At 36.1% G+C, this 26028-nt stretch overlaps 3 protein-coding genes across 3 annotated transcripts in view; 1 reads left to right on the top strand and 2 right to left on the bottom strand.

The window, feature by feature from the left end:
• Positions 1-5620, top strand: part of LOC116299340 (proto-oncogene tyrosine-protein kinase receptor Ret) — a 20874-nt gene extending 15254 nt beyond the window's left edge. Inside the window, exons 14-15 of the mRNA XM_031707980.2 lie at positions 4263-4362; positions 4700-5620. Coding sequence (XP_031563840.2) covers positions 4263-4362; positions 4700-4873 — 274 coding nt within the window. The 3' untranslated portion in view covers positions 4874-5620. The remainder of the gene's footprint in view (positions 1-4262; positions 4363-4699) is intronic.
• A 573-nt stretch (positions 5621-6193) lies between these two features.
• LOC116286920 (uncharacterized) lies at positions 6194-19324 on the bottom strand. The gene is made up of 18 exons (XM_089040887.1): positions 19210-19324; positions 15848-16161; positions 15094-15381; positions 14640-14927; positions 14040-14152; positions 13894-13949; positions 13643-13803; positions 12851-13138; positions 12627-12763; positions 12254-12473; positions 12038-12148; positions 11691-11935; positions 11483-11605; positions 8785-8855; positions 8074-8114; positions 7896-7992; positions 7548-7647; positions 6194-7472 (listed from the first exon to the last, which is right to left on the bottom strand). Exons 2-18 carry the CDS (start codon positions 16095-16097, stop codon positions 7071-7073), a joined length of 2991 nt encoding a protein of 996 aa, XP_088897013.1. The 5' UTR covers positions 16098-16161; positions 19210-19324; the 3' UTR covers positions 6194-7070.
• On the bottom strand, positions 17173-24959 carry LOC116308558 (ephrin type-A receptor 5-like). The gene is made up of 4 exons (XM_089040931.1): positions 24837-24959; positions 23663-23729; positions 20473-20556; positions 17173-19512 (listed from the first exon to the last, which is right to left on the bottom strand). Exons 2-4 carry the CDS (start codon positions 23673-23675, stop codon positions 19193-19195), a joined length of 417 nt encoding a protein of 138 aa, XP_088897057.1. The 5' UTR covers positions 23676-23729; positions 24837-24959; the 3' UTR covers positions 17173-19192.
• Positions 24960-26028: the final 1069 nt, after the last annotated feature.

The raw sequence follows: 26028 nt of genomic DNA, 5'->3' as shown, positions 1-26028 counted from the left end.
CAGGATGCATCACCATCAGACAGTGGGAAATTGCAGATCTTCACTCTAAGCACAAATATGAATTAGTGCTGCTTACAATGATATGGACAAAAATAAAGAATATACTACGCTGCTACAACAGGTGATTACATTAAATGAGGCAAGTATATAGAAGTCCTAAGTTATAAACTGTGCTTTACCATCGTCTTATTATACCCCCTTCCCTGACATGACAGCAGCCATAGCAAGCCCTTGGGTGTCCATCATTCTCCAATCATTTACTTCTGATTCTGATTGGTTTTTGTGGTTTTTGGTGAGGAAACAGGACTTCAAAAACGAAAAATCGAAGAGCCTTGCCATGGAGCAGTTTTGATTTCACTGTATATTATCACTCATTACATGTATTGTTAAGGGTTACATATTATTTTGATCCTTAGCGGCCATGTAACCCCGCATACATATCTTTCAGTTTTTCCATTGGTTTTCGCATTCTTTTAAAAGCAGAATCAATACTTTATGTAAAATTTCACTCTTTTTATACAGAGAAAGAGAGAAGATTTCGAAAAGCTAATGCAGCATTGATAGTTTAGATGCCTTACTGGAGTTGGGGTGAAGACACATCGGAAACACTGGAAGGAAATTTGCTAAGAGATTTATAAGTTTTATTTCTAGGAGAACTTGGCTCTCGGAGCTTTGGAGAATCGAAGGAAGCTCATGATGGAGAAGAAATCACTATGTGTGAGTTAAAATGCTCAAGGGTATGTGAGATTCGTGCCGTGGTCGCGTTCAGCCCCGCCGACAACACTCAGGGTCTAAAATAACTCAGGGAAACGTGCTTTCTTAGTAATTACATCTGCAAATGATTAGAGGTCAAGGGGCTCGGTGTAAACAATTTACTTAATTTTTCGCCTCTCTACTCATTAAACGACCTATAGGAGAGACGTAAAAAACATCTGAGGTGAATGACCCTACAGTGACCACCACTCAGTTCCTACACCCTCATCACCCACCTTTCATGATGTACCGCCATGATAGATCAGGAAGAAAGGGCCTGGTGCACTAAAATCATTATCATTATATCCTAACTTTCGAAATAGTTAGAGAGGAGGAGCTTACATTGCAATTATATTCCAACAATGTCGCAAGCATTGGTTTTTAATTCAGCCCAGCCACAGAAGTGAACTGAGAGACTTGTTACCGAGCTCACTTATGGCCAACGTTGGCGAACATCCCCGTTTGTAAGCTTGCTTGGAGCTTTGTAACGTTATGGTACGTTCAATACCTTTCGGCTTCAGGACCATTTAGTAATAACATTAAGCAATCTTGATATAACGTCTATTTCAAAGGTTGAATACTGAACTCCGGCATACTGAATAGTGCATTCCAGACCAAAGTGCTTTTGGGGGCCATAGTCATATCTTGTTCTAAGAAGGACTATCAATAAATCATTATTCTTTTTTTAGTGTAGTCCATCTGCTTAAACAAGGTACTGTACTACAGTAGAGAGTTACTTGATGTATATTTTACTTTTTATTTCAAATTAATGAGACCCACAATGTCAAACATACAACTGCGGCACTTTGCAAATTCATTTCTTGTTTTTTAATATATAGGTCCTTTGTGGCGGCTGTTGTTCAAGTTTCGCTGAGAATGGCCTCTCTATCGATATCTTCACTCTCAATGGTCCGAAAGATCCACCGTACGGAATATTGCTAAAATCGACATCACAGAAACATACCAAGAAACGGACTATCGTCTCATCTTTGAAAGTTAACTCCTAATTGGCTTGCAAAGGCAATGAACCATCTTAGTTACAATGAAGGTACATACAAGAGGGACTTAAGATTTAATTGATTTAAAACATTAACAACCATGTCTAATTATGTAGTTTTTTGTGGGTAATATACAGTGGTGCTAGAGATCTGGCAGCGCGCCATGTCTTACTGGGTAAGAACAACATCCATGGTGGGTCCTGACTTTGGGTGGTCACGTGATGTCTACGAAGGCGCATATGCGAAAAAGACACAGGGGTGGAATAGTATCAAATACTATTGTAACTAGTTTCTGCTCTTCTACTACTTATAATTGGAATTGAATGTTGTTAAATCAGCTTTTAGTGTAACTACCTGTCAATGGATGGCAATCGAATCTTTGGAATACATGTGTATCCGTACAAAGTGACCTGTAAGTATGGCATAATAGATCCCGAGACTATTGTAATACGTCAGTGCATGTAAGTATGTCATATAGATCGCTAGAAACTATGTGTATACATAACAAAGTGACATTAAGTATGCCAATAGAAATCCTAGAAAGACTAATTTGTGTACAGTACAAGTGACTGTAGTATGTCAATATAATCTTAAAGAACTATGTGTATACAGTAACCAAGCGACATCGCTAAGTATGTCTATAATCCTGTAGAAGACTATGTGTATAACAGTCAAAGTGACATGGTAATAAGTCAATAGAATCGGTCCCTAGAGACTATGTGTAACAGTACAAGCTGACGTGTAATATGTCCCGATTAATCCCTGAGACTAGTGCATACATACGATGACATGTAAGTTAGAGTCACATAGAATCCTTAGAAAGACTATTGGTTTACAGTACCAAGTGACCATTAAATTATGTCCCTATAGGAATCCCTAGAGACTATGTGTATACAGTCCAAAGTGAATGTATATGTCATATAGAATCCTTAGAAGACTATGTGTATACGTACAAGCAGACCTGTAAGTATTCATAATAGCAATCCCTAGAAAATACTATGTGTTAACGGTACAAAGTGACATTTTTATATGTCATTAGATCCTTAGAAGACTATGTGTATAGTACAAGGACATTAAAGTATGTCAAATAGAATCGGTCGCTGAAGACTATGATTATACAGTACAAAGGCGCATGTAACGTATGTCATGAATCGTCCTAAAGACTATGATTTACAGTACAAAAGCGACATGAAGTATGTCATATCAGAATCCTAGAAGGACTATGTGCCATACAGTCAACGTGACCATGTAAGTATTTCATCTAGAATCCCTAAAGCCTATGTGTATACAGTAAAGTTGACAATGTAAGTATGTCATTAGAGGCGGGTCGGTCCTAGAAAGACTATGTTACTACAGTACACAACACATTATGTATGTCAGAATCTTTAGAAGACTATGTGTATACAGTACAAACGACATGTAAGTATGCCATATAGAATCCATAGAAGACCATGTTTATACAGTACAAAGTGATTATGACGTGTAGGCATGTCATAAAGAAGACTTTTTTTGTTAATATTATGATTTGGACGGTCAACTTACTTTATTTGTTCTTTTATTATCTTATCCCTCTTCAGTTGGTCATATGGTGTTTGTTTGTGGGGAAGTTGAGACTTTGGTGTAAGTACCTGCTGCGATCAAAATATGAATACAGTAAACCTGAAATTTGTGATCCCAAGCACTTCCGGGTCAAATCTTTGTTATCTGGGGTCCGAAAGGGTATTCGCGGGAGCCGGAAAACGGATAAAATATAGCGTGGGATTCGGGGAAACTAGACTCGGGGGATATTGGGCATAAGGCCCGTGACTCGGGGATTGCCGAATACGGGATTTTGCTTTCTGATTTTCGGGGAAAACCTGATAAAAACATTAATATATAAAGAGTAAATATTCAAACGCCTTTGAATATGTTGCATTTGTTCGTGCGATATAATAGTCGCGGGACACGGGATTTCGGGGAAAAAATTAGCGCGTGATTCGGGATTCGGACCTCCCCTTCCAGACCCTGTATCATAATATCCATATAATATTAAGTGTATTTAACCTGAGCATATAATACAGGTCACATTCCCTACCCGGGTTTGAATGGCATGAAAGTGTTTGAACAAGCTTAAAAATGGATATGCGACTGAGAAACCAGATGACTGCACCGAAGAAGTGTAAGTCAGATGAACAATATAAATAGTAATAAACCATTTCAAGAGAAAATTTAGGCTTGTAGTGAATATCATAGTCACCGCGTTTGCTTCAATTTTAGCCTGGATTTATCTTAGGGAAAAAATCATGTTAATTTGCTTCAAATTATTATCAGACCAAGGTCGCATATGCCTCTCAGTCAAAAAAATTTAAAAAAAAAAAAAAAAAAAATGAACATGAAGGTTTCTAAATAGAAATAGTATTATATAGTGCTCATGATCGGGGATTCCTTCACTCTCTTGGCCATTGTATGATCTTAAAAAATCTTGTATGATCTTATAAAATTTATGATATCAATATTGCACACAAATAATAGATACCAGATCATGCTAGAGTGTTGGCAAGAGAATCCTGACAAACGTCCAAGATTCAGCGAGTTAGTGACAAAAGTCTCGACGATGTTGGAGGAATGTCCTGTAAGTACTACAATTTAACAAGGAGTTTGGTATTTCATTGCGACATGCATTAGAAAACATGTCCTTAAAAATCGATTACGTACTGAAGCGCCTCAATTCAGCTTGTTGCAATAAATATAATAGTTTTTTTAAGACATCGAGACATTCGTTCTGTCTTCTTTATTCTCAATTTTGAAATCTTAAATCTTTTTTTAAATCTTAAATCTTTTTTTTTTCCTAGTTCTTCCATTCCTGTTTCTACACTTCTTTTTTCCTTTTATGCATTTTCCTAAAGTAAAAACTTCAATTTTTATATTTTTCATTCTTTCTTTTTATGTGTTTGTTTTGTTTTCTTAAGGAGTACAAGGAAATCCTGTCACAGGAGAAAATCGAACCCTCTGAGGGCGAAATTAAAATCGACAATTTATTTTGGAGCGAAGAGAAAAAAGAAAGCAAAAATAACTACTATGAAGACCCTGAGCTGGTGATTAATTTAAACGAGGAGAGCAACAAGTTGTTGGACAGCTATTAAAAACCTGCCTGTAGTTTTTCTTGAAAAGCTTTTAATGTATGAGTGTTTATTACAGCTAGATGGGTCATGGTTCAATCAGAGAATGAAACAAGGCGAACACTTTGCATACTTGCAGCTATTTCAAAAACGTTTGGTGAAGCTTTTGTTGCATGCGCATTTTGCATCTTGTATGTTCCCGTGCATATTAAGCTTGAAATGTGTTATATATCTGTAAATAATTTCAGCACAGAAGAAATTATGCCGGACAAACGCGCACACAAGTTTCGGAAAATTTCGTATCATTTTGACCTTCTGCTTATTGAATTCACATCGTGCAGTTTGGTTTTGGCATGAAACATGCAACAAAATCTTTACAAACCTATTTCGTTGTCGTTGATAGAAAGTCATATTGTTTGTACAAGGACAAAAAAAAAAAAATCTCTATAAAACAACAGAGCGGTATCTCAGAAAAAAAACAAAAAAGTTGGAGTGACTGGTGTTTCTTCAAGTATTATTATTTTCGTTGATCGTCGTTAATAGACGTCCATTAGTATCGGTGCTTCGAAGCGTGCCCATTTTTGAATGATCTATCGCATACTTAACTATCTATCTACTTTGTAGGCATTAGGTTATATTAATTTCTTATCATTTTTCGATAATCACTTACATATGAATAGAAAATTGCGCGCGCTTCGTTCGTCGATGTGTGTTCGTCGATGCGTGTTCGCGCTTTCAAAATACGAAATAAATATAAATTTTAGAACTAAACCTCTGTTCTCTACTTTCTTTCAAAGAATCATTTGTGCTACGACACTAAGATAATTAGTCACCGTAGCTTCGGTGATTATCAGTGAATATTTAACTCACCGCTGGAACACTTGTGGCTCGGTAAATATTCATCGATAATCAATAAAATTACAAAATATTTAACAAATACAGTTTTGCATGATTCCTACAGCATTATTGGAGTTGTAATGGAGCCTTCTCTAAATTGTCCTGAATACGACGCTATGTATATCAACATGGAAATACAAAAGAAATGCCCCCAATTCCATCGAGAAAAAGTATGATATCTTTTGTATTTTCATGTTAGCCTCGCTTTTGCTTTTGCGACTGCTGATGATAGCTTTATTCCACCTGTATTATTATTAAGATAAAACCCCTGGATATATCCCTGTATACGAAGAGGTTTTCTTTTCTTTCTATTTTTTTCCTTAACTCTCCTACTTTTAATGGCTTCTCCGTGTTTTTTATTGCTGTGTTCTTCACGTTTTAAAGAGTTGCTGTAGCTCGCAAAATATTGGTCCAAACATCACATGCAAAGGGTACATTACAAAGAAATTGTCAATGATGGTTTTTATTTTTAAAAAAGCAACTACAAAATATTATATACAGCTTAGTTTTGTAGATTATAGAAGACAAAAATAGTCTATGACATTCTGTATATGTTTCGAGTAAGAATCAAAGTAGCAAAGAGTGAGTTGGTGAGATATGCCTCCCATATATTGTTATTCAATAAAAAAGATATGGGTTTTTGAAATTTGAAAATCCGCCATTTTGTTACAAAAATAGCACGAAATATCGGGAATTTGGAATTTTAAAAATTATTGTTTCAGCTATATCTCTTCAGCTATATCTATTAACTATGTGCCCAACCGTGATTGATGGTAAGGCAGATTCATGGTCATTTGATGAATTTTTTTGGGTTGTTTTCCAACTCGCTTTTATAAACTACCAGCTAAAAACAAATTAACGACGAATAGCAAACAATGGAAAAAGTCTTCATTTACCAATTGCAACGAAATCGTACTTATGTCCAGCTTGGAGACGAGAGAGGAACATTTTCAATCCTCTAGAGATGATGCTGAACATATATAGCTTTCAGTTAGTAGAATCCAGCCAGTAAAGTCGTTGGGTTATTAAATAATGAGTCCTTTCTCGCTCACTGACATATCGGCTGATAATGTCCTTGTGTGAGAAATTGTCCTCAAAATTTTATATATGCTCTAGATCGATGCTTCACTTTTCGGCCAATTGTTTTTTTTTTCCTCCAGACTATTCCTGACCCTCGGACATCATCAGCGGTTATCCCAACGGCAAGAAGAGGTTTATTTACCAAATATAGTCCGATTTCGAAGTAGCTTCATTTTGTTCATTCAGGATTTTTATACAACATATATATGCATATAAGTTTTCAAGTGGAAATGTGAAAGTCATATTATGAGATGGATTCTTCATTTATCATCCCATAAGCCGGATTCGCAAGTGACATAATGCTTTTTTGTGGCTCAAACTCGTCACTCTTGTTTTTGTGGTTTTTGGTCACATTTGCTGGTGGCCCTGGATGTTCAACGTATCTTTGACTTTCCTCATTCTCGATGATATTTAATACTATCTCACTAGGTTTATCGATTATGCTTTTGACTTCCTTTTCTTCTTCTTCTTCTTGGGCAAGGAATGATTCATCAATGACCACTTGGTCGTAAGAAGCGTTGTTGAATTCTTCAGTTGTCAGAGCTCGTTCATCTTCGTGTGTCTTTGCTAGGAATGATTCATCAATAACCACTTCGTCGTAGGAGGCATCGTGCAATTCTTCGGGTGACACGACATCTTCGTGTCCCTTTAAGAAAGACGGAATTGAACATTACATTTCTTTTAGTCCGCATAAACTTACAGGATCGTGATATATACTTACAGGGACGTCCTTAAGCAAAAGTAAGATCCTCTTTGTTAAGTCAGTGAATTTGGGGCGTTTGCTTGGATCTTTTTGCCAGCAGTCCATCATAATTTGGCACCTAAAATAAAGTAAATTCTTGTTATAGGTGAATTGTTACGTTTTAGTACGATTGCAACCATTAAAAAACACATACAATGTATGAAAATTAACTACAAAGACAAGATCAAGCTCAACAGAAATACTTAACAAATACGGACGTAGTGGCCAAAATACTACCATAAACCATTAAAATTTGCAAGTGAGCTCTCCTTTCTTTTATATTTCGATTCAGGGTCTGAGAACAACGGAACACACTAATACACTTACACTTCATTCGAACATTCTTCAGGCTTCTCAAGTCTATATCCATGTTGCAGATTGCTCAGCAATTCAAGCCCACTTATAGCTGGATAAGGAATGCGACCTTGGAAATTGAACAAAGATGAACTTCAGCGTATTGACTAATGTACTAGTCTACCATAAACAAAATGATTTTAAAACTCACCAAAAGTTTCTATTTCCCACAAAACAACGCCATAAGACCAACTGAAACACAAGAAGAAGAAAAAGAAAGATGAATAACTATGGTTCTATCAGCATTTTTGTATCTGCCAAAACCCTATAGACAGAAGACACCTCTTCCAGAATTCAGTTGATATCCGACATCTTGGTAGGCATTAACATGCCTCTCAAGATGGCAACCACAACTAATGCTTGAATAATTTATGTAGATTTCGAAAATTTAGTTTGGATACTAATTAGAACTAAGAAAAAATAGCAAATTATAAATCAATTCAGTACACTTTGTGTTCTAATCATAGATAAAGCCAAAACGAATGATTGGACATGCAAATAAAGGTCATCAATCTTTTGAATATGTAATCACTTTGTTCAAAAATCAAATAATAAAATCCAACTTTTAATGACTTGTTTAAGTTTCTATTTTGTTGGAAATTATGAGTATTGTCATATTGAAATTTTTTGGCTTGTTATGTGACCATACAGCCTCTAAACACTAAGTTTATCAGGTATCCTATAGAGCGTTTTCACGTGACCTCACAGCGGCCATCATGGTGTACCAAAACAATGCAATTTCTATCCTCGTTGAATTGACCTTTACTTGTTTGCATAATCTATGCAGAAAGTTTCTATTGTTTGGTACTCCAATATGGCTTCCTTCTTACGCGAGTGAAAATGCTTTATATACCATACTTACACGTCACTTTGCACTGTATACACATAGTCTTCTAGGGATTCGATTGCCATCCATTTGACAGGTAGTTTGCCCTAGAAGTAAAGGTTTAGTAATACACTGTTATTTTTTAGGAGTTGATATAACTCCAAAAGTGGAGTAGAAAAAAAAGGTACAGGATAACTCCTTTTTTGGAGTAACTTTAACTCCACTGATTTAACTCCCTTCCAAGAGTAAAATTTACTCCCATGAATAGTAACGTTTACTCCCATGAAAGAGTAACATTTACTCCCATGAAAGAGTGACTTCTACTCTACATGGGAGTTGTTTTGAACCCCCTAACAGAGTCAAATTTATCCTTTCGGAGTTGTTATAACTCCCTGTTTGTCACCTTTCAAAGGAGTAAAATTTGCACCTTTTCAGGAGTAGATTTTTTCTTGCTTATTAAGCTTCATCAATTCCCACTGTACGTTAAAGAATAATAACACAAATGACTACAAAACTACATTTGGTTTTAAAAATATTTATTACATATAAATGCCGAATTGATAAGTATATTTAGTAACAACATTTTATGTCGCCTGCGTTCACTGCATGACATAATCTCTACTCATACTTCTTCATTTTTCAGTTACAGTCAAACCAGCTAACGTTCCTATCAAGGCTAGAAGATTCAGTTAATTATTTAGAATCTGATTTCGAGTTTGTTTTGAAGCTTGTATTTAATAATACGTGCTCAGATAAAAATCGTTTTATGTCTTCACAGATTTGTGCAAAACCAAAATTATTTCACTGTTGTATAGCTATCAACTCAAACCCATCTGTGTGGTGTGATACTTTGAGTTAATGCCGGGATCGAAGGTCATTACAACCGCCAATACAAGTTTCAAAAAAAATTCGAATTCAAATTTCTGTCTATATCGTTAATGAGCATGTTTGGCGCCATCGAGCGCCATCGACAAACATGCTCATTAACAATCCTGTTAAATCTTTTCATTCTTTAACCATCGGTCCCTTTTTTCAATGTTCCAGCTGTGTGGTATATATTTTTCTACCGTATATATCAGTATTTCTTGAAGGAATACAAATCTTGGAAGACAGTTTCGTTTCGAATTTACCTCATCGTCAACAAGCTTGGTGAGGTGCGAGCCTCGTGCTTTACTCCGGCAGAAACCAAAGCATCATACAATTCAGCACCCATAACCTATGATAGGACAAAAAAAGCTATTATTAATGATTTATCATACTCATCAATATACAAGGATGCTTAAGCTTAAATAAGAGCATCGCTTTGCAGTTACAGAACACCGAAAGCTTTCAATTTCTTATCAGTATTAACATAACAAACTTAAGTTTAAACTTTCTGATCTAAATAATACGAAAAAAATAGTAATTTACCTGCACAATATATTGAATCCTTTGAAAGTAAGTCATCCATTACCACAAAAGTTGCTTTTGAAATAAGAATTCAATGGGTTTTAGGCTGGTTTTTAACTTCAAAACCCCGAGACAAGCACTTTCCATCTCCAAGCTTCAGGACACTGTTGCAGGAAATAGTGATACTCTATACCAGGTCATAGTCCAAAAACATTCCTGGCATTGACGATGTAAGATCCACCAATCACGATCAAGAAAATTTGATACATGTCATGTAATGTGCAAGTGGTCTAACGAGTCCAACTTTCATGTCCTGTGTGGTATAGATCTTGTGCGAAGACCTACAAAAATGTTCTCTCTTACAGAAACATCTGATTCGCAAGCACATCATCGCGAAAGATACACAACAACACGATTCATAAAATGACGACTCTGGAAGTGTTTGAGTGCTCTAGCGCAACGGTGAAGTTTATCTGACAAGCGAGGAGCGCCAAGAACTTTACCATCGGTCCGATCGGGCAGAGAATGGACAATTTGACCCACAAAAAAGCCGAAAACTGAATGAAAACGGCATATGCTTTTTCCCTTGTGAAATTTAAAGAAAGGAGTCGAGTGCTACAGGCAATTATAGATTTGTATACGATACGTCAGAGTTAAAATTACTCTAGGGTCGTATTAACGAAAGGAGTTGAAACAACTCCCGTCAATTTTACTCCAAAAATAGAGTCAAATTTACTCTGGTTGTTTCCGTCAAACATGAATTAAAAACAGCATGGTTTACCTTTTTTATCTAAAAACAGGCTTAAATCTACTCCATTATTGATAATGTACTCTTTATAGTAATGTTCAACTGTCGTCATTTCCAAAGAGTTAAATTTACTCTTGGAGGAATACATTTTACTCTTGGAAGCATTAAAATTACTCTCATTGTAGAGTAGATTTAACTCTCTTTCAAGTTACTCCACTCTGTAGAGTAACTTTAACTCTTTTGGTAGAGTTATATCAACTCCTGAAAAATAACAGTGTATCAATTTCATGATATTTAATGATTGAACTAGTGGCGGATCCAGGGGGATCGGTGGGATGGTGTGGGGTCTGGTCCCCTCTCATACCTGAGATTCAGTTGATTACGTTATCCTAAAATTTAGTTTGCCACAGGTTTGAAGTAAATTTCGTATTTTTTTTATAGAAATCTATTTTTAATATAATTATAGGGAGTATAGAAGTGAGTGGTGTCCAACAGGTTTTACTAAGTATAAGTTTGGAACCCTCTTCTCATCTCAAAAATTCCTTAATCCTCTTTTGTGAGCACTATTTTTACACTACTATTCAGTTTTATTCTTACCCCTGTTGTCTTTTCATATTGACCGCTTTCGTAAACATCACGTGATAACCCAAAGTCAGACACCATTGGTATGTTGTCCTTACCCAGTAAGACATTGCGCGCTGCCAAATCTCTGTGAATACACTACAAGACGAAAATATATCAAGCAATTGCCAATATCTAAAAAATACTTAAGAGGTACAGATTGTTCGGCGATTATTAAACGTACCTTCTTCTTCCCTAAATGGGTCATTCCCTTGGCAATACCATATGCAAACATCAGTTTCTCAAGAAGAGATATACCGGTTGTGCTGGTAGTGTTCATGGCGGTATTTTCATAGCTATGATTCTGTTTTTCATTTTCACTTGTGCTGACAACGTTTTCGTAGCTGTGTTCTTTTTTTGGGCGATGACACTGAAGATACTCGATCAGGGAGCCGTTCTCAGCAAACTTGGCAACCAGCCACAGTGGACCTGACGACAAAATAAATAAAATATTATGTTAGATAGGATGGCAGACATTATTACGTTATGGCGCTTGGACGGCAATTAATATTGGATTGTGACAAATCTCACCACCAATTGTACAAGCTCCAATCAAACTGACTATATTTGGATGTTCACCAACGTTGGCCATAATATTCAGTTCGTTGACCAAGTCTCTCAGTTCTACTTCTGTGGCTTGAGCTGCAAACCAATAACGACATCAATATTTATGCTGTTGTACGCATCCCTAACTACTTAAATATCACCTGCAAACTTTAACTAAACCCGACATTAAAATGAACTTACCCTTGAGCATTTTCACTGCACATATTGTGGTTTCTTCTCCATCAATGAGCTTTCCTTTCTTGACTTCTCCAAAAGCTCCAGAGCCAAGTTCTCCTATGAACTCTATACATTCTCTAGCAATTTCCTTCCAGTGTTTCTCGATGTCTTCACCACCGACTCCAAGTAAGGCATCTAAACTTATCAATGCTGCATTCTGCTTTTCTAATTCTTCTTTTTCTCTCTGTATGAAAAGAGTAACATGTTTAACAAAGTTTTAAATCTCTAAGACTAAATTGCCAGAAAGGTTTAAAAGATATACTTTAGGATGCTTTCTACCACTGATCAAAAAGAATGCGAACACTTCTTAACTGTTGAAGATAAAGTGAAATCAAACCTGCTCCATGGCCAGCTGCTCTTCGATTCTTTTTCTTTGGCGTCGCTGTTTCCTCCACCAAAACCACAAACCAATCAGACTCAGAATTAGAATAATTGGAATGATTACACCAAGGGCTATGGCTGCTGTCATGTCAGCTGCAAGGGGTATAATAAGATCGATGATTAAAGCATCAGTTTTATCATCTTAAACTAGACATATTTGATATCATTCATTTGCCTCACCTGTTGTCTGAGCTGTTATTATATTACTTTCTTTTTGTCCATATTTATTGTAAGAAGCAACCATAATTTCATATTCTGTGCTGGACTGAAGATCTTCTATTCTTCCCTTGTTTTGATCGGCTGATAGCATCTTACCCATAATCCATTCCTTCCTACCAGTTTTCCTGTGTAATATTCTGTACCCAGTGATGGCGTATGCTTTGTAGTCTTGTGGGTAATCCCATGTCAGGTGAATATCTGTTGGGTTTATTACGTTTGCTTTGGGATTTTGTGGAGGAGACGGTGATTCTATAGTATAAAACAGTACAGTTATAAGACCATAATTGGTCTTGCACCAGCTCAGCCTAAGCAATACTACAAGAAAGCTGCTTACATTGCCGGTACCAAACATGACATGACATAGATATTTCGGGGCTGGTAGCAGTAGTGAAATCTGCAAAATTGGGAGGTGAAATCTGCAATATTGGGAGGTTTACGTTCTCATAGCGCGTACAAAAGACCTCCAGTTTTAATTGAACCCTGCAACAAATCTCTGCACTACCACTGAAACCTGAAATAAGTGGGGCACGGCGTAACTCACGTCACAAATAGAATTGAAAGTTAGCACTGTAATAGGTTTTAAATGAGAAGGATAAAAAAGCGGAGTACTCGGAGAAGATAATTAATGGATCAAAAAACAGGAGAGTTTTTTATTGGCGCGTGACCCCAAAGGTTTAAGGCGAGCGATACTGCCGGTACACCGCCAATTATGATCAATCTCCATGTACGTATCTTTTACAATGCTACAAGTACCTTTGAAAATGATGTTATCGAATGTGATATCCTCCGTCGTATTCTCGCCTGCAGAGAATGAACGAATGAGGGTTTCTTTGATTGACTTTAGCGAGGACGATTTCATGCTTGGGTCATCCATTGCTACGGAAACCTTTAACTCTGCTATTACACTGCCATTCCTTTATAAGGATAAATAATACTTTTTTAAGAACAAAGGCTCCCAGGGTGGGTCTTCGAAAAACTAAAGTTTTAACTAACAACTAATTTACCTGAACTTGAGGACCGTGACGAACACATCTTTTCTTGGTTTGAATGCTTTTAAGATCTACATTACACAGAGAAAAACGATAAATACTTAATTATGAGTACAGTATAGAATGTGGTTCTATGTTTTATTGAATGGTAATATGCTCACTGCTGTTTCTATTTTGAGAATGAACTCTCTGGACATCTTGGATGTTATGTCTTCTAGTTCTTCTTGATATTCTTTATTAGAAACTGTTATCTGGAGCTGGATTACAGCAACATCTGAGAAAATCAACGGTTTTACGAACAATACGAATTACAGTAGTAACAACTGAAGGCAGTCATTGACAGTCATGCGGATCCAGCATTTTGAAGAGGAGGTTCCAAAATGGCCGCCACACAAAAGAAGCTGGCGCACTCGCCTTTACAAACGGGGGCTACAGTTTTTTTCCTACTTAGCTTAGAGAACATGAAAAATAAGAGGATATACACATAGAATGACGAATCGTTCGTTGTACTTTTCATTTTTTTTCTTTGTTTTAATATGTTTTTTTAGTTTTGCTATTGATATCGCTGCACTCGTGATTTCCACATTAGTTTGTAACATGTTTTAACACGTCTTAAAACACGTCTTAAAAGGCGTGTCATGCATATTTGATCTATAAGAAGACAATCAATGGGAATCATATCTAGAAACGATTTGTTAACTGGATTAGTTTGCACTGTATCATGATATGACTACGGTTATATTCAATATTTCAGTACTCACCTATAGATACTGTAACTGACACATCAGTTGTTGCTACACCATAAGTGTTGTTCAATACACACGTGTATAATCCTCTATCCTGTTTTTCAGTATAGGATATGTACCATGTACCATTCGCTAACTGTGTCGTAAATCTCTCTACACTTTTATTTTCATCGTGGAGTCGCTGTCCATGACGCAACCAGTATATCGTGGGCTCAGGTCGTCCTTGGTATTCACATAGTAACCTTGTCGCATTGCCTTCTTTTGTAACGATGGAGCGACTTTCGTAGAATGGTTCAGGAGCACCTACCATAAGCACGAAACTAATTTATAAGTGGAAATCAGTTGCTTTCGACACTATCATTTCAGTTATAATTGTCCAGGACGAAAGCTTCGTTTAATTTTTTATTTCAGTACTCGACAGACTTAAAAAGGATTAAATATATTTCAAGTTTGTAATGCTAACACCTACCACAGGGACATGTGCTAGTGACGTAAACAGCAGAAAATGGTCCATCTCCAGGTGAAGTGTAAGCAGCAACCTTAACGGTGTAGTTCTTACACTCGTCCAGTGTTATTGCGTTACTTGTGGTTGTTGTTGTGAAGTTCTTGTAGAGCAGTTTTCCATGGTAAAGCAATACCCTGTATCCTAACAGTTTACCATTGATGTTCTTAACACCAAGAGGATCCCACATCGCTCTTAACTCGTATCGATCACAAACAAATGCTGCTTTCAGTTTTGGTGGAGGACTACTTGGTTCTGAAATAACGAGGAATAGAGTAATGTTCTCCTTCTTTTCTTATATCTTTTTTACACTGGGAATGTGGCATTTGTTTAGTGAGATTAACAACATATGCAAATAATCCAATTAAATCCTTTTTCCTTTAATGACTTACGGCAAATGGCAAACATTTTTAGGGATGTTGAGCTAGCTATTTAACAATAAGACCCGCAGGCCGTAACCGAGGGCGAGACAGTCTACTAGTTTTAGTATAAACTGTAAAGAAAGACCTGAAAAAATGATTTCAGGCACCGGCATCGCGGAAGTCATGGGTTCGATTCCCGTTGAAGCCTGAAATCATTTTTTCAGGTCTTTCTTTACAGCGTTCGCTTGGATCGCTTATTCACTGTGAAGATCAACATCCTAACAAAATACTATAGTGTTACACTGGTTGTATTTTTTCTTCATTGTACATGAATGAATAACAACATATTGAAAACTTACTGTCTTCCTGCGTTTGCCATGATGACGCTTTTTTAACCATGGTTGGCGTAATCATGAATCCCATGGAAGTAAAGCCTATCACTCCACAGTAGTAGGATGAATATGGCTTGAGATTTATAATAGTATAGCTTCTGGTATCTAGAGAAACCAATTCCCTTTGGTAATTTGCGACAACTTCCTTCACATTTAAGTACATGACGTAATAACCCAACAGAAACCGTTGTGTGTCTCGGGAGGCAGTGGTTTCCATTCCATGTAAATGCTGGTGGGAGTTGGAGAGGTAAGTTTTGTAACTTCACATATATCGCTTGGTACTGCAAGGCAATCACCCAGAAGAAAATGATTGATATAACTTAGTTTTATTATCATTATTATTATTATCATCATCATATCATCATCATCATCATCATCATCATCATCGATAGTTATTCTTATATATCTGAGTTTATTTTCACCGCCTATATGTATTTTCGTTGTCAACATGGCTATAAATGAAGCTGGTCTGATTCAACTGTAGAGTTTATATTACCAAACAAGAAGTTGGCGCCAATTCAAAACTTGACTTCATTGCTGCAAATTATGATAAAGTTCTTCAAAAGTTTGAGCAAGAGGAAACTGATGATGATTTCGCAATTTCGTGTTGTGATTTCAATTTTCGCATAGTAATTTTTTTACTCTCGCACAGTGATTCATTATCCTCACCATACTTTTGTCCTGTTTGGCTTGCCATGGTTCAGGGCCTTCATTTGACTAGTTTAGTTAGCTAAATACGGTCCTTACAAAAACATAAACTCTTCATATGGTAACCAAAAATTAATGTATGAACTAATATAATTAATTCTAATGTAAAAGAAGTAAAAGTAAGCTTATATTTTGCTCTCCTTTTCTTAACCAGTTTTCAAGCCCGTCTTATGTTCGTGTTCATTTTTCCTTAAAAACTTAGAAAATCTCCGCTTGAAATTTGGATTTTAATGAAAGACCTCCTAGGTACATTTCACTAAACTTGTCAATTAATTGGATAATCTGTGGTTATCTTTCGTTTTTCAAATAAAATTAACCAGGAATTCAAAGCGTGGAAATGGCGCCCATGCAAAAGTTTGTCGAAGAATTTTTTTCAAGAACAAAACTAGCCCCTGGGGTGGGGCTGGTGGTGGTTTGTGTACATGCGACAAAATTCCTAAGTGGGAGAGTACTAAGGTCGAAAACAAAGACTCGTGCAAAGAAAACGATTTAGTGCAATTCTTTTTTATTTTTTTCACTTCATGTTATGAGAGACATTAATATAAATCTCGAAGGAGAAAAAAATTTGAAGATTTTTTGCCCGATTTTATTTTCATTGGACTCCCTGTGCCTATTGGGAGCTCCGCTTTTAGGTAGTGCCTAAATTTATATATTATCAACTCCTAAAAAATAAAATTGTTGGTAGTTCTAGCTCTGATTGTCTTCCTATCTCCTATGGTGTTCCTCAAGGGTTCAGTCTTAGGCCCTTGCTGTTTCCGTTGTATATTAATGATTTCTCCACCTAATATCTTAGATATTCATCTTTTTGCAGATGTCTCAAATTTATTCTATTCTGACTAAAGATCTTATATAAATCTTGAAAAAACTATTAACCTTGAACTAATTAAGGTTAATGAATGGTTAAGTGTTTATAAGCTTACTTTAAAGGCCTATCTACATCGAACCGAGATGCATTGCGCGCTGGGGTAATTTTTTACGAGTACAAAAAAGACGTCATTTTGTTGAAAGTTCGATCCAGTTATCTTTGTAATCGGGTTCAATCATCCTCAGTTTACCAATTATGTAGAATGCAAATGCTGGCATAATTGTACCTATTCAAGCTGGAGTTATTTTAAGATTAGAAAGGTATATTTCAACGATAATGCCTAACGTTGGATTTTTTATCATAAATTATGTCGGGATCAAAGAGACCTCGGGGACGACCAACATTGCCTGGTAGACCAAAGTCAAAATTTGTAAGAGTTTGCGAGAGAGCTTCGAATCTCTTTAAAGAGACAAAAGTTAGACTTGCTTTTTCAAGATCATCGGACAGTATCTTTTCGGAAGCGCTTTTCCGGTCCACAGATTGTGAAAATCCACATCATATCCTTCACTATCTTGAGAAACTTAAAGCCACTCTTCTTTGTACTTATACTCTTTCAGTTCCTGTTTAATGAATATATTCTTCTTTTCGTATGTGAATGTTTGTGTGTGCTTTTATTTTATTTTTTTTAAATGTGCGTGTGTTTTTGTGTGCATACATATAATTTAGATCACGTAAAAATAGTAATGCGTATACATATAATTAAATAATCACAGATGTATATAATCATGTATATATACACCTACTTGCAAGAACGTTGTCATACAAGAATAAAACATTAGTAATTTAGTGAGAAAGGAATACATTAAAAGACAAAAGAAAAAGTTCAGCTTCAGTGATCTTCTTTTGTTTTTTAATATAATTCCTATCCCACTAAATCACTAATGTTCTATTTTCGTATGACAACGTTCTTTCAAGTAGGCGTATATAGATACTCGATATTCTAATCTTTATATTATAGCCTTCTTTTCCACCCATATACTTTGTAATTTCAGTTATGAGTGTTACCTAGCTCGTTTAGCTCTTATTGAGTTATTCTAGGTAATCCCTACTATTCTTTTGAAAATATTTATATTTATATTATTTCCTATTGTATCTATGGTATAAATAAAGCACATTGTTGTTGCTGTTCATCATCATCATCATCATCATTATTATTATTATTATTATTATTATTATTATTATTAGTCGTACTTCCCGTTCTTTTTTGATAAAGAAAAAAAAACGTCTTATAATACTCTAAGTTCTCTTTTAACACTCTAAGCTCTCATTTTCAGCTCATTTGGTAGTCTTAATATAGTGTTATTTAGGCAAACAAAATTTTACAACGAAAAGGAATAGAGGTATCAAGAATCAAATAAGAACGAAAATTACAAATTCTGTACATCTCATAATGTCTGTTTCTTTTCCTTGGAACAAAATACGATAAACGTGGGCCGAAACGGTTGTCAAGTAAGATTGCAATGCAATGCGTCACCGAAATGTCAAAAAAATGCAGCCATCTTGAAAGGTAGCCGTGCCTTTGCATCAAAACGAGACGAACAGTGAGCTTGCAATGATATAGACCTTATAGGCAATTATTTCACACGCCTCTATCATTGCAAGCTCACCGTTTCTCTCACTTCGATGCAAAGGCAGGGCTACCTTTCAAGGGTGCAGGAATATGAATGAGACTATTGAACGACTACTAGTTTTAAGGGAGGTATGGTCGCGTGACCTGTTAGTGCAATTGCCTTATTACTCTACAGAGAGCAGGTACCTCCTTCAGGGGTCCGTACAGTCACAGGAGAACTCCACTGCCCATGACCAAGAGACGTTTTGGCTCTGATATATAGTGTGTAGTATCGGTATGGCAGAAGGTGGTAGATAGTAACACTTCTTTTATTGGAATTAGCAATTGTACTAAGGTTACCAGAAATGCCATCAGTTCTGCCGTACAGTATTATATAGCTGGTGATCGTGCCGTTAATACGTTTGGGTTCTAACCAGGTTAAGGTAATGTAAGATTTAAAATCACCACCGTCAGTTGACGCGGTTACGTTGTGCGGAGCTGACGCAAAATCTAGAAATAAAAGATTCAAAAGAAACTCAAATCAATGATATTAAATGATATGATGGCAATCTAGCTAAGGAAATCCTTGAACCATTAAACAATAGCGCCAACTCCCAACTCCCAACCACTGACTATCTCGTTTATTCATCCTCCTATTCGTTTACCCAATCATCCATCCAACCATTCACTCATGCTCCCAACCATTTATTTGTCCTTCCGTCCATCCATCAATGATGATTTGATGATTTATTGCTTATATAGCGCCATTTCTATATGAAAATAATCAAAGGCGCTTTACATTGAGTTGTGAATGACAGATTGCTTTAATTCATGCAATTTACAAGCATGAGAGATGGTTACTATGAAGTGTAGGCACTGAGGGTGGTCACTGCCAGGGTTTCATTACGTCCTCGGTGGTTCTTTTACGTCCCTCCAATGTTGGTTAGCAATTTAGCAATGATGAGTGTGGAGAGATAGACGGGGCCGCCATTTAAAGTGGTCATCCGAGCCACTTGAAAGTCTAACCATTTGCAGATGTAATTACAAAGGCAGCACTTTCTCCTCAGTTATTTTAAGACCATGAGTGTTGGTCCGGCCGGGACTCGAACCACGACCTCCCGCACGAAAGTTCGAAGCTCAACCAACTGAGCAAACAGGTTTTTCAATCCATTCGTTCATCTACCTATTTACCTATCCACCCATTTATTCCGTTAATCATTCATCCGCATATATAATGACTTTCTATACCATCTTTTTACAGACGCTAATACATTTGGGGCACAGGAATTTAAATTTGCGTCAGAGTCAGTAGCTCGAACAATCTTTGCGCATGCGCTTGTTAAGTTGAAAATATGTAATGTATATTCATAGTTATTTTTTTTGTCGCAGCACACATGTTTTTATTGAGCAAATATACAAGGTGTTCGCTCATCTGTCCAATCTATCGTGTTATGCTCCTTTCATTCTTACCTTGATCTATGCTGTTCGTGATGGTGGTAGGGACCAAAATTACAAGAAGAAAAACGGCTCCTATCTTTAAGCTGTCCATCATGCCTGAAAACAAATACAGTCACCCTTCAATATCATGCGTCGATGTGTTTACTGAATGTTCTGATCTATCGAAATATAGAGGGTTTGATTGAGGACTATTGTGCTTACGTATGTCATTGCCATTACGTATGTGATTTATCGCTTTTAAATCGTGTTACACATTGATTCAGTCAAGGGTTACTCAATTAATTTCTACACAAAATGATGGGGTTAGCTCAGAAAGGCTAGCACTCACGCAAACTAGCCTTTGTCCTGCGTGTGATTTCCTGAACGGAGCTGTCTCAGGGTCCCTATGAATACCAGCAAGTTGCTGAATATCTGTTATTACAGTTCTGCCAGCAATGAAAAAATAATTTTGCTTTGAGAATCATACAAGTGAGGTTATCGGGCCGATAGCGGAATGCTTGTTTTGTCATTTGCATGCATCCATAATAACTGCCATTGACCACTCTCTCAAATAAACTTCATATTTACATTCAAATTTGTCGAAGAAAAGAATTGTAATGGCAGTGACGAAGGTAGTGCTTTCGCAATAACTAAAAATTGCTAAAGCAGTTTAAACCATAATGATATTTTGCTCTGACATGCACGAATATGAATTGCTTATATCTAGCATGTTTTTACAATAACATACAAATTTCTTGCACGCTGATTGGGTATTTTTATCATTTTTTATCGGCTACATTGACAATGTGATAACACAATTTATCGTCAATAAGAGGACAGACACATTAAAAACTGATGTCTATTTTTTAAAGTGAATCTTCAATTAGGTGAGTCAGTGTTTCAACATACTACTAATTGCTTACCATGAAAAGTCAACTCGATGGTTTTCCATTTTTTCTTAAGTATGGATCTCCGCTATATCAATATCAAAATCAAATAAAAGCCCCTTTCCACCTAAACAAGATTTGAACTTAGCTTCGGTAAATTAGGCTTTAAGAGGGCTAGTCCCTAAAAACCAAACAACGTGAACAGACCTTGAAATATAAAAATTCTTCAAACTTTGTCAGATCACAGCATTTGGGCTACTATTAATCACAAAACAACTCAAAGACATTGTTTTTTATGAACGAAGGCAATTTTGATTTTCGCCGTTTTAGGGAGACTTTTGAGCTTGGAATACTACCTCTCAACCCAAGTTCATCATATTTATATCACTGGATTGGAAAGTTCCATAGCCACTTGAAGTTCTGTTTGAAAGATGATTTGACTTATTATATAAAAAAATGGGATTTAAGTTGAGAACCAACGATAAGGACAAAAGCTATATGAGCTAGCTTTCCTGGTCAGCCTTTTAGGAGGCAGTTTCTGTAAAAGCGGCCCACTGCATTTCGGGTCAGAAAAAAGTTTTCCCTCGAACTTTTACCATAGAAAGGTAATTACTAGTAAGTAATGAAAATGACTTTATTTTCTCGAAATTCATCAAAACAGTTCATATACCTCGCCAAACGCATCATAACATTGTATCAAAAAGCATCTATTTTAATATATCTGACTTTCTTAAACGGCCAAACTAAGGAAAATAGACAAAACACAATTTATCTACGACGACAAAATGAACAACCTAGTTCAAAACAAGTGATTTTAATAATACGAAGTCCAAGATTTTAGTTAATTGTTAAAAATGTCCGTAATGTTATGATGCGTTTGGCGAGGTATATGAACTGTTTTGAAGTTTATGCAAATTGAGTGTTTGTAGTAGTTTGTTCAAGCGTTTAAGGTGGCTGGACCCCCTCACGCTTGACCGCTACCTTCCACGTTTGGAACGCTGGTGCATAAACGTGTTTTATCCGATTGCAAATCTTTTTTGCACATAAGTCACATAAAGATTGAATTAATGTTTGATGCAGTTTTTAATTAGATCGGACGTTAAGACACGTGACTATGAGGAAATATTTGTTTTCGTTTAGAGAACAATCTTAGCCTTGAACTCATTTAACGCGATCTAAAGCGAACGAGAAATGCAGAAAACATCGATCGTCTCCCAACGATTTGATGCTCTGGGAATTCTATTGTTTGCTAATGATCATAACGTCAAATTCTTTCGCACCATGCACGGTCTCATCTCGCTTGGCTGCTTTCCGACTTACTCCCGAAGTATGGTAATAAACAGTTGTTTTTTTTTAATTCAAGCGTAAGACGTTTGTCATGCTGTACTTTGTCAGTGTGAGTGAATAAAATCGGCGAACATGCCTCAAATAAAAATTGTGTTACTTATCTCGAGCATATTTTATCTCCTTTAATGTTTATTACTATACTTCATGAGTAAATCGGAAAGCAGCCAAGCGAGATGAGATTGTGCATGGTGCGAAAGAATTTGATGTTATGGCCGTATGAAATCCATTGTTTAATTTTGAAGTAAATTATGCACTATATTTAAAGAATCTCAAATATCTCATAATTAGCTAGATAGATTTTTTCAAAAATCCCTACGAATGGAGGCATCTAGTATATAATCATGTGGTACGAAGCATTTTAGTGTTGAACACTCTGCAAGGCTAAAATTGTTCTCTAAACAAAAACAAATATTTCATCATAATCACGTGTTATGACGTCCGATTGCATTATAAACTGCATCAAACATTAATTCAATCTTTATGTGACTTATGTGCAAAAAATATTTGCAATCAGATAAAACACGTTTATGCACCAGCGTTCCAAACGTGGAAGGTAGCGGTCAAGCGTGAGGGGGTCCAGCCACCTTATATTTTGCGAGCAGTGACGACTTAATATGGGCAATTTTCAATTGATAATAAATGCAAATTTAGCGATAACGGTGGTCCAGGATTTATGCGCTGTAAAAAAATCCTTTTGATGAATTTCGAGAAAACAAAGTCATTTTCATTACCTACTAGTAATTACCTTTCTATGGTAAAAGTTTGAGGAAAAACTATTTTCTGACCCGAAATGCAGTGGGCCGCTTTTACAGAAACTGCCTCCTAAAAGGCAGACCAGAGCCGCCATCTTGGATTAAAGAATCGTGGACACTATTCCTGTACCTCTTTCGATTTCAGTGCATGGTTTTTATTACGGGGGGCATTATCTTCATCTCGAATAAAAGACATTGAAGATCCCACCCCCCTCCCCCGATCGATTTTATTTTTACCTTTAAGATTCATTCATATTGGGCTCTCTGTGACTTGCGTATCGGGAGTTCCGCTTTTAGGCAGTGCCTAAATATATGTATATTAGTGGAAATAAAAAACAACAACACATAATGTGTCTTTGAAGGGTCATATGAGACTATGGGACTTGGTAGCTCAGTGGTTAGAGCATGGCACCGAAATCGCCAGAACAAAGGTTTATAGATCCCGTTTAATTTTTTCTGAGTCTTTAAATTTTCAGCTGCATTTAAAGTTGCTTGATATACTGCGAAGATCAGCTCAATTAGATACACTTCGACCGCAGCACAATCATATAGTTTATACATATTCTCATATACTACATAAAGAACTGTTATTAAGAATTGAAGGTGTCGTTATATGCAAATATTCCCCCGACGTTAAGCGTGCGGAACGGAAAGAATAAGTTTTTAAAGTGATGTTTACAATATGAGCAGCCGTGTTATTTTTCTACAGAGAAATGTCTTATATGCTTCAAATTTTGGATTTGATTTTCAAGCGGCGTCATAACTACTTTTCTGCCCTTGACTTTCCATCCAAATTTACACAGGCTGCATTAATACAATATGATGAGATTCTGATTCTAAGTTCCCGAGAATGAGGACAAAAAAGCCAAAAAGCTAAAAATATCACTGCTTGATTTTCGGCCATAGTAGGCTAAACAAGGAAATCTTTAAGTAAAATAAACTGTTAGTATAAAAATCTAGCTAGTATAATTAAAGTACAACATATGAAAAATCCAGTTAAATTCCACATTAGTTTTGCGAAGGCAGCGCCAGAGAGAATAAAATTGTCCAAAATTGGCTTTGAATTAGTTGGGATCTACATTAAAGCTATAAGCTTTTGTGGAAATATTATATGGATATTATAAATATATTTTCCCCTCACATGTTGTTTCAAGTTTCTCTAATTTTTTAAGAAAAGAAAGAATACGTTTGATCTTAGACTTTTATAAGATCATGCGCTCAAGAATGTGCTTAAAATAGTTTAAGCAACATTCGTTGAATTCATAAATTTAACGGATATCAGGATTTCTCGGTGATATGCAATGCGACACATTAAAAAATAATGATATATCCTTTGCTACAACGGGCTAGGTAATTTACGCCATAACATAAAACTGGAAGAAAAAAAACTAGGACAACGCTTATCGCTTACCTTAATGATCTCTATACTTGTTTGTTCAGATCTGTATTATGAACGTTTCCCGTTCAGCGTCCTATGCTTTGGTTTTCCCACGGTTAGTGCAGTACGATGATGTTTTAAGTTCAGTCAGGTGTGACCACAAAGAATTTGCATCAAGTAGGAAGTAAACACCTCTGAGCTTGCACTGAATATGTCTGAGCATGCACTGGCAGCCTTATCATTGATTGGCCGGTAAATAAAGTATGCCTCTATTAAATAAAGTGGCCATTCTACAGGCAAGTGGTCCTGAAAAGGTGTTGCAAGAGAGTTCTGAAACCGATGACGATGTTGAGTCAGAAGGTGCTGACAGCGAAGAGGAGGCAGAACCAAACGAATTTATGGAGTCCGATGCATGTGAGGGAACTGAATCCGATCGGATATCGCAATTGTTGAAACCAATTAGTGATCCATAGAGAAAGACGAATTCAAACCAGTGAGCACTTTTTAAAATACAATTTTCAAACATCGTTGCTGTTACGATTATGATTCAAATGGTATTGGTTATTATTTTGCATATTGTTGACTTATAGAAAACGTTCAAACAAACTTAACTCTACTGTCAAAAACTAAATTACTAATAAATTAAAAAAGAATAGATATTGAAATGAATGAATAAATGAATGAAAGAAAGAAAGAGAGAGAGAGAAAGAAAGAAGATAGTAAGGAAGACAAATAAATACCACGAAAGGTATTGTATTGGTATTGTTTTTGATTCATTATTTCAATTAAAATGGAATAGATAAGACAGCATACCAAATTTTAAATAGAATTTTACAGCACTGAATAATTGAATAGGACACATTGAGTGAGTTATTGAAACAATTTTTTAAGAATAAAGTTTTTTGAATAAATAAGGAAGCATCTCGACCTGGCAATATTGTAGTATTATATTACGGAACAATGAATTCCTCCACATTTTTAATGATCCCCCCCACTGGGAGAAAAAACAGATTTACGCTTGCAGGAAATTACAAGGAAACGTTCAGTAAAGACCAAATTTACGTTGATTTACATTAGTTTTTTTTTGCATTGTAAATTCAAAGTTTACTTCGAAATTTGCTGTACAGTAAATTTAGTAAACGCGCACTTTACTATGGTATGAAAACGGAATTAAATCATATAGGAAATATGATCTTTACATCGCTATGAAATTTACGTAAATATT

Source organism: Actinia tenebrosa, unplaced genomic scaffold (assembly GCF_029948245.1).
Source record: "Actinia tenebrosa isolate PJP-AT-01 unplaced genomic scaffold, QUT_ActTen_1.0 PGA_scaffold8__29_contigs__length_14323225, whole genome shotgun sequence".
In the NCBI taxonomy this organism is placed as follows: Eukaryota; Metazoa; Cnidaria; class Anthozoa; order Actiniaria; family Actiniidae; genus Actinia; species Actinia tenebrosa.
This window is presented reverse-complemented; position numbering and strand designations above follow the sequence as displayed.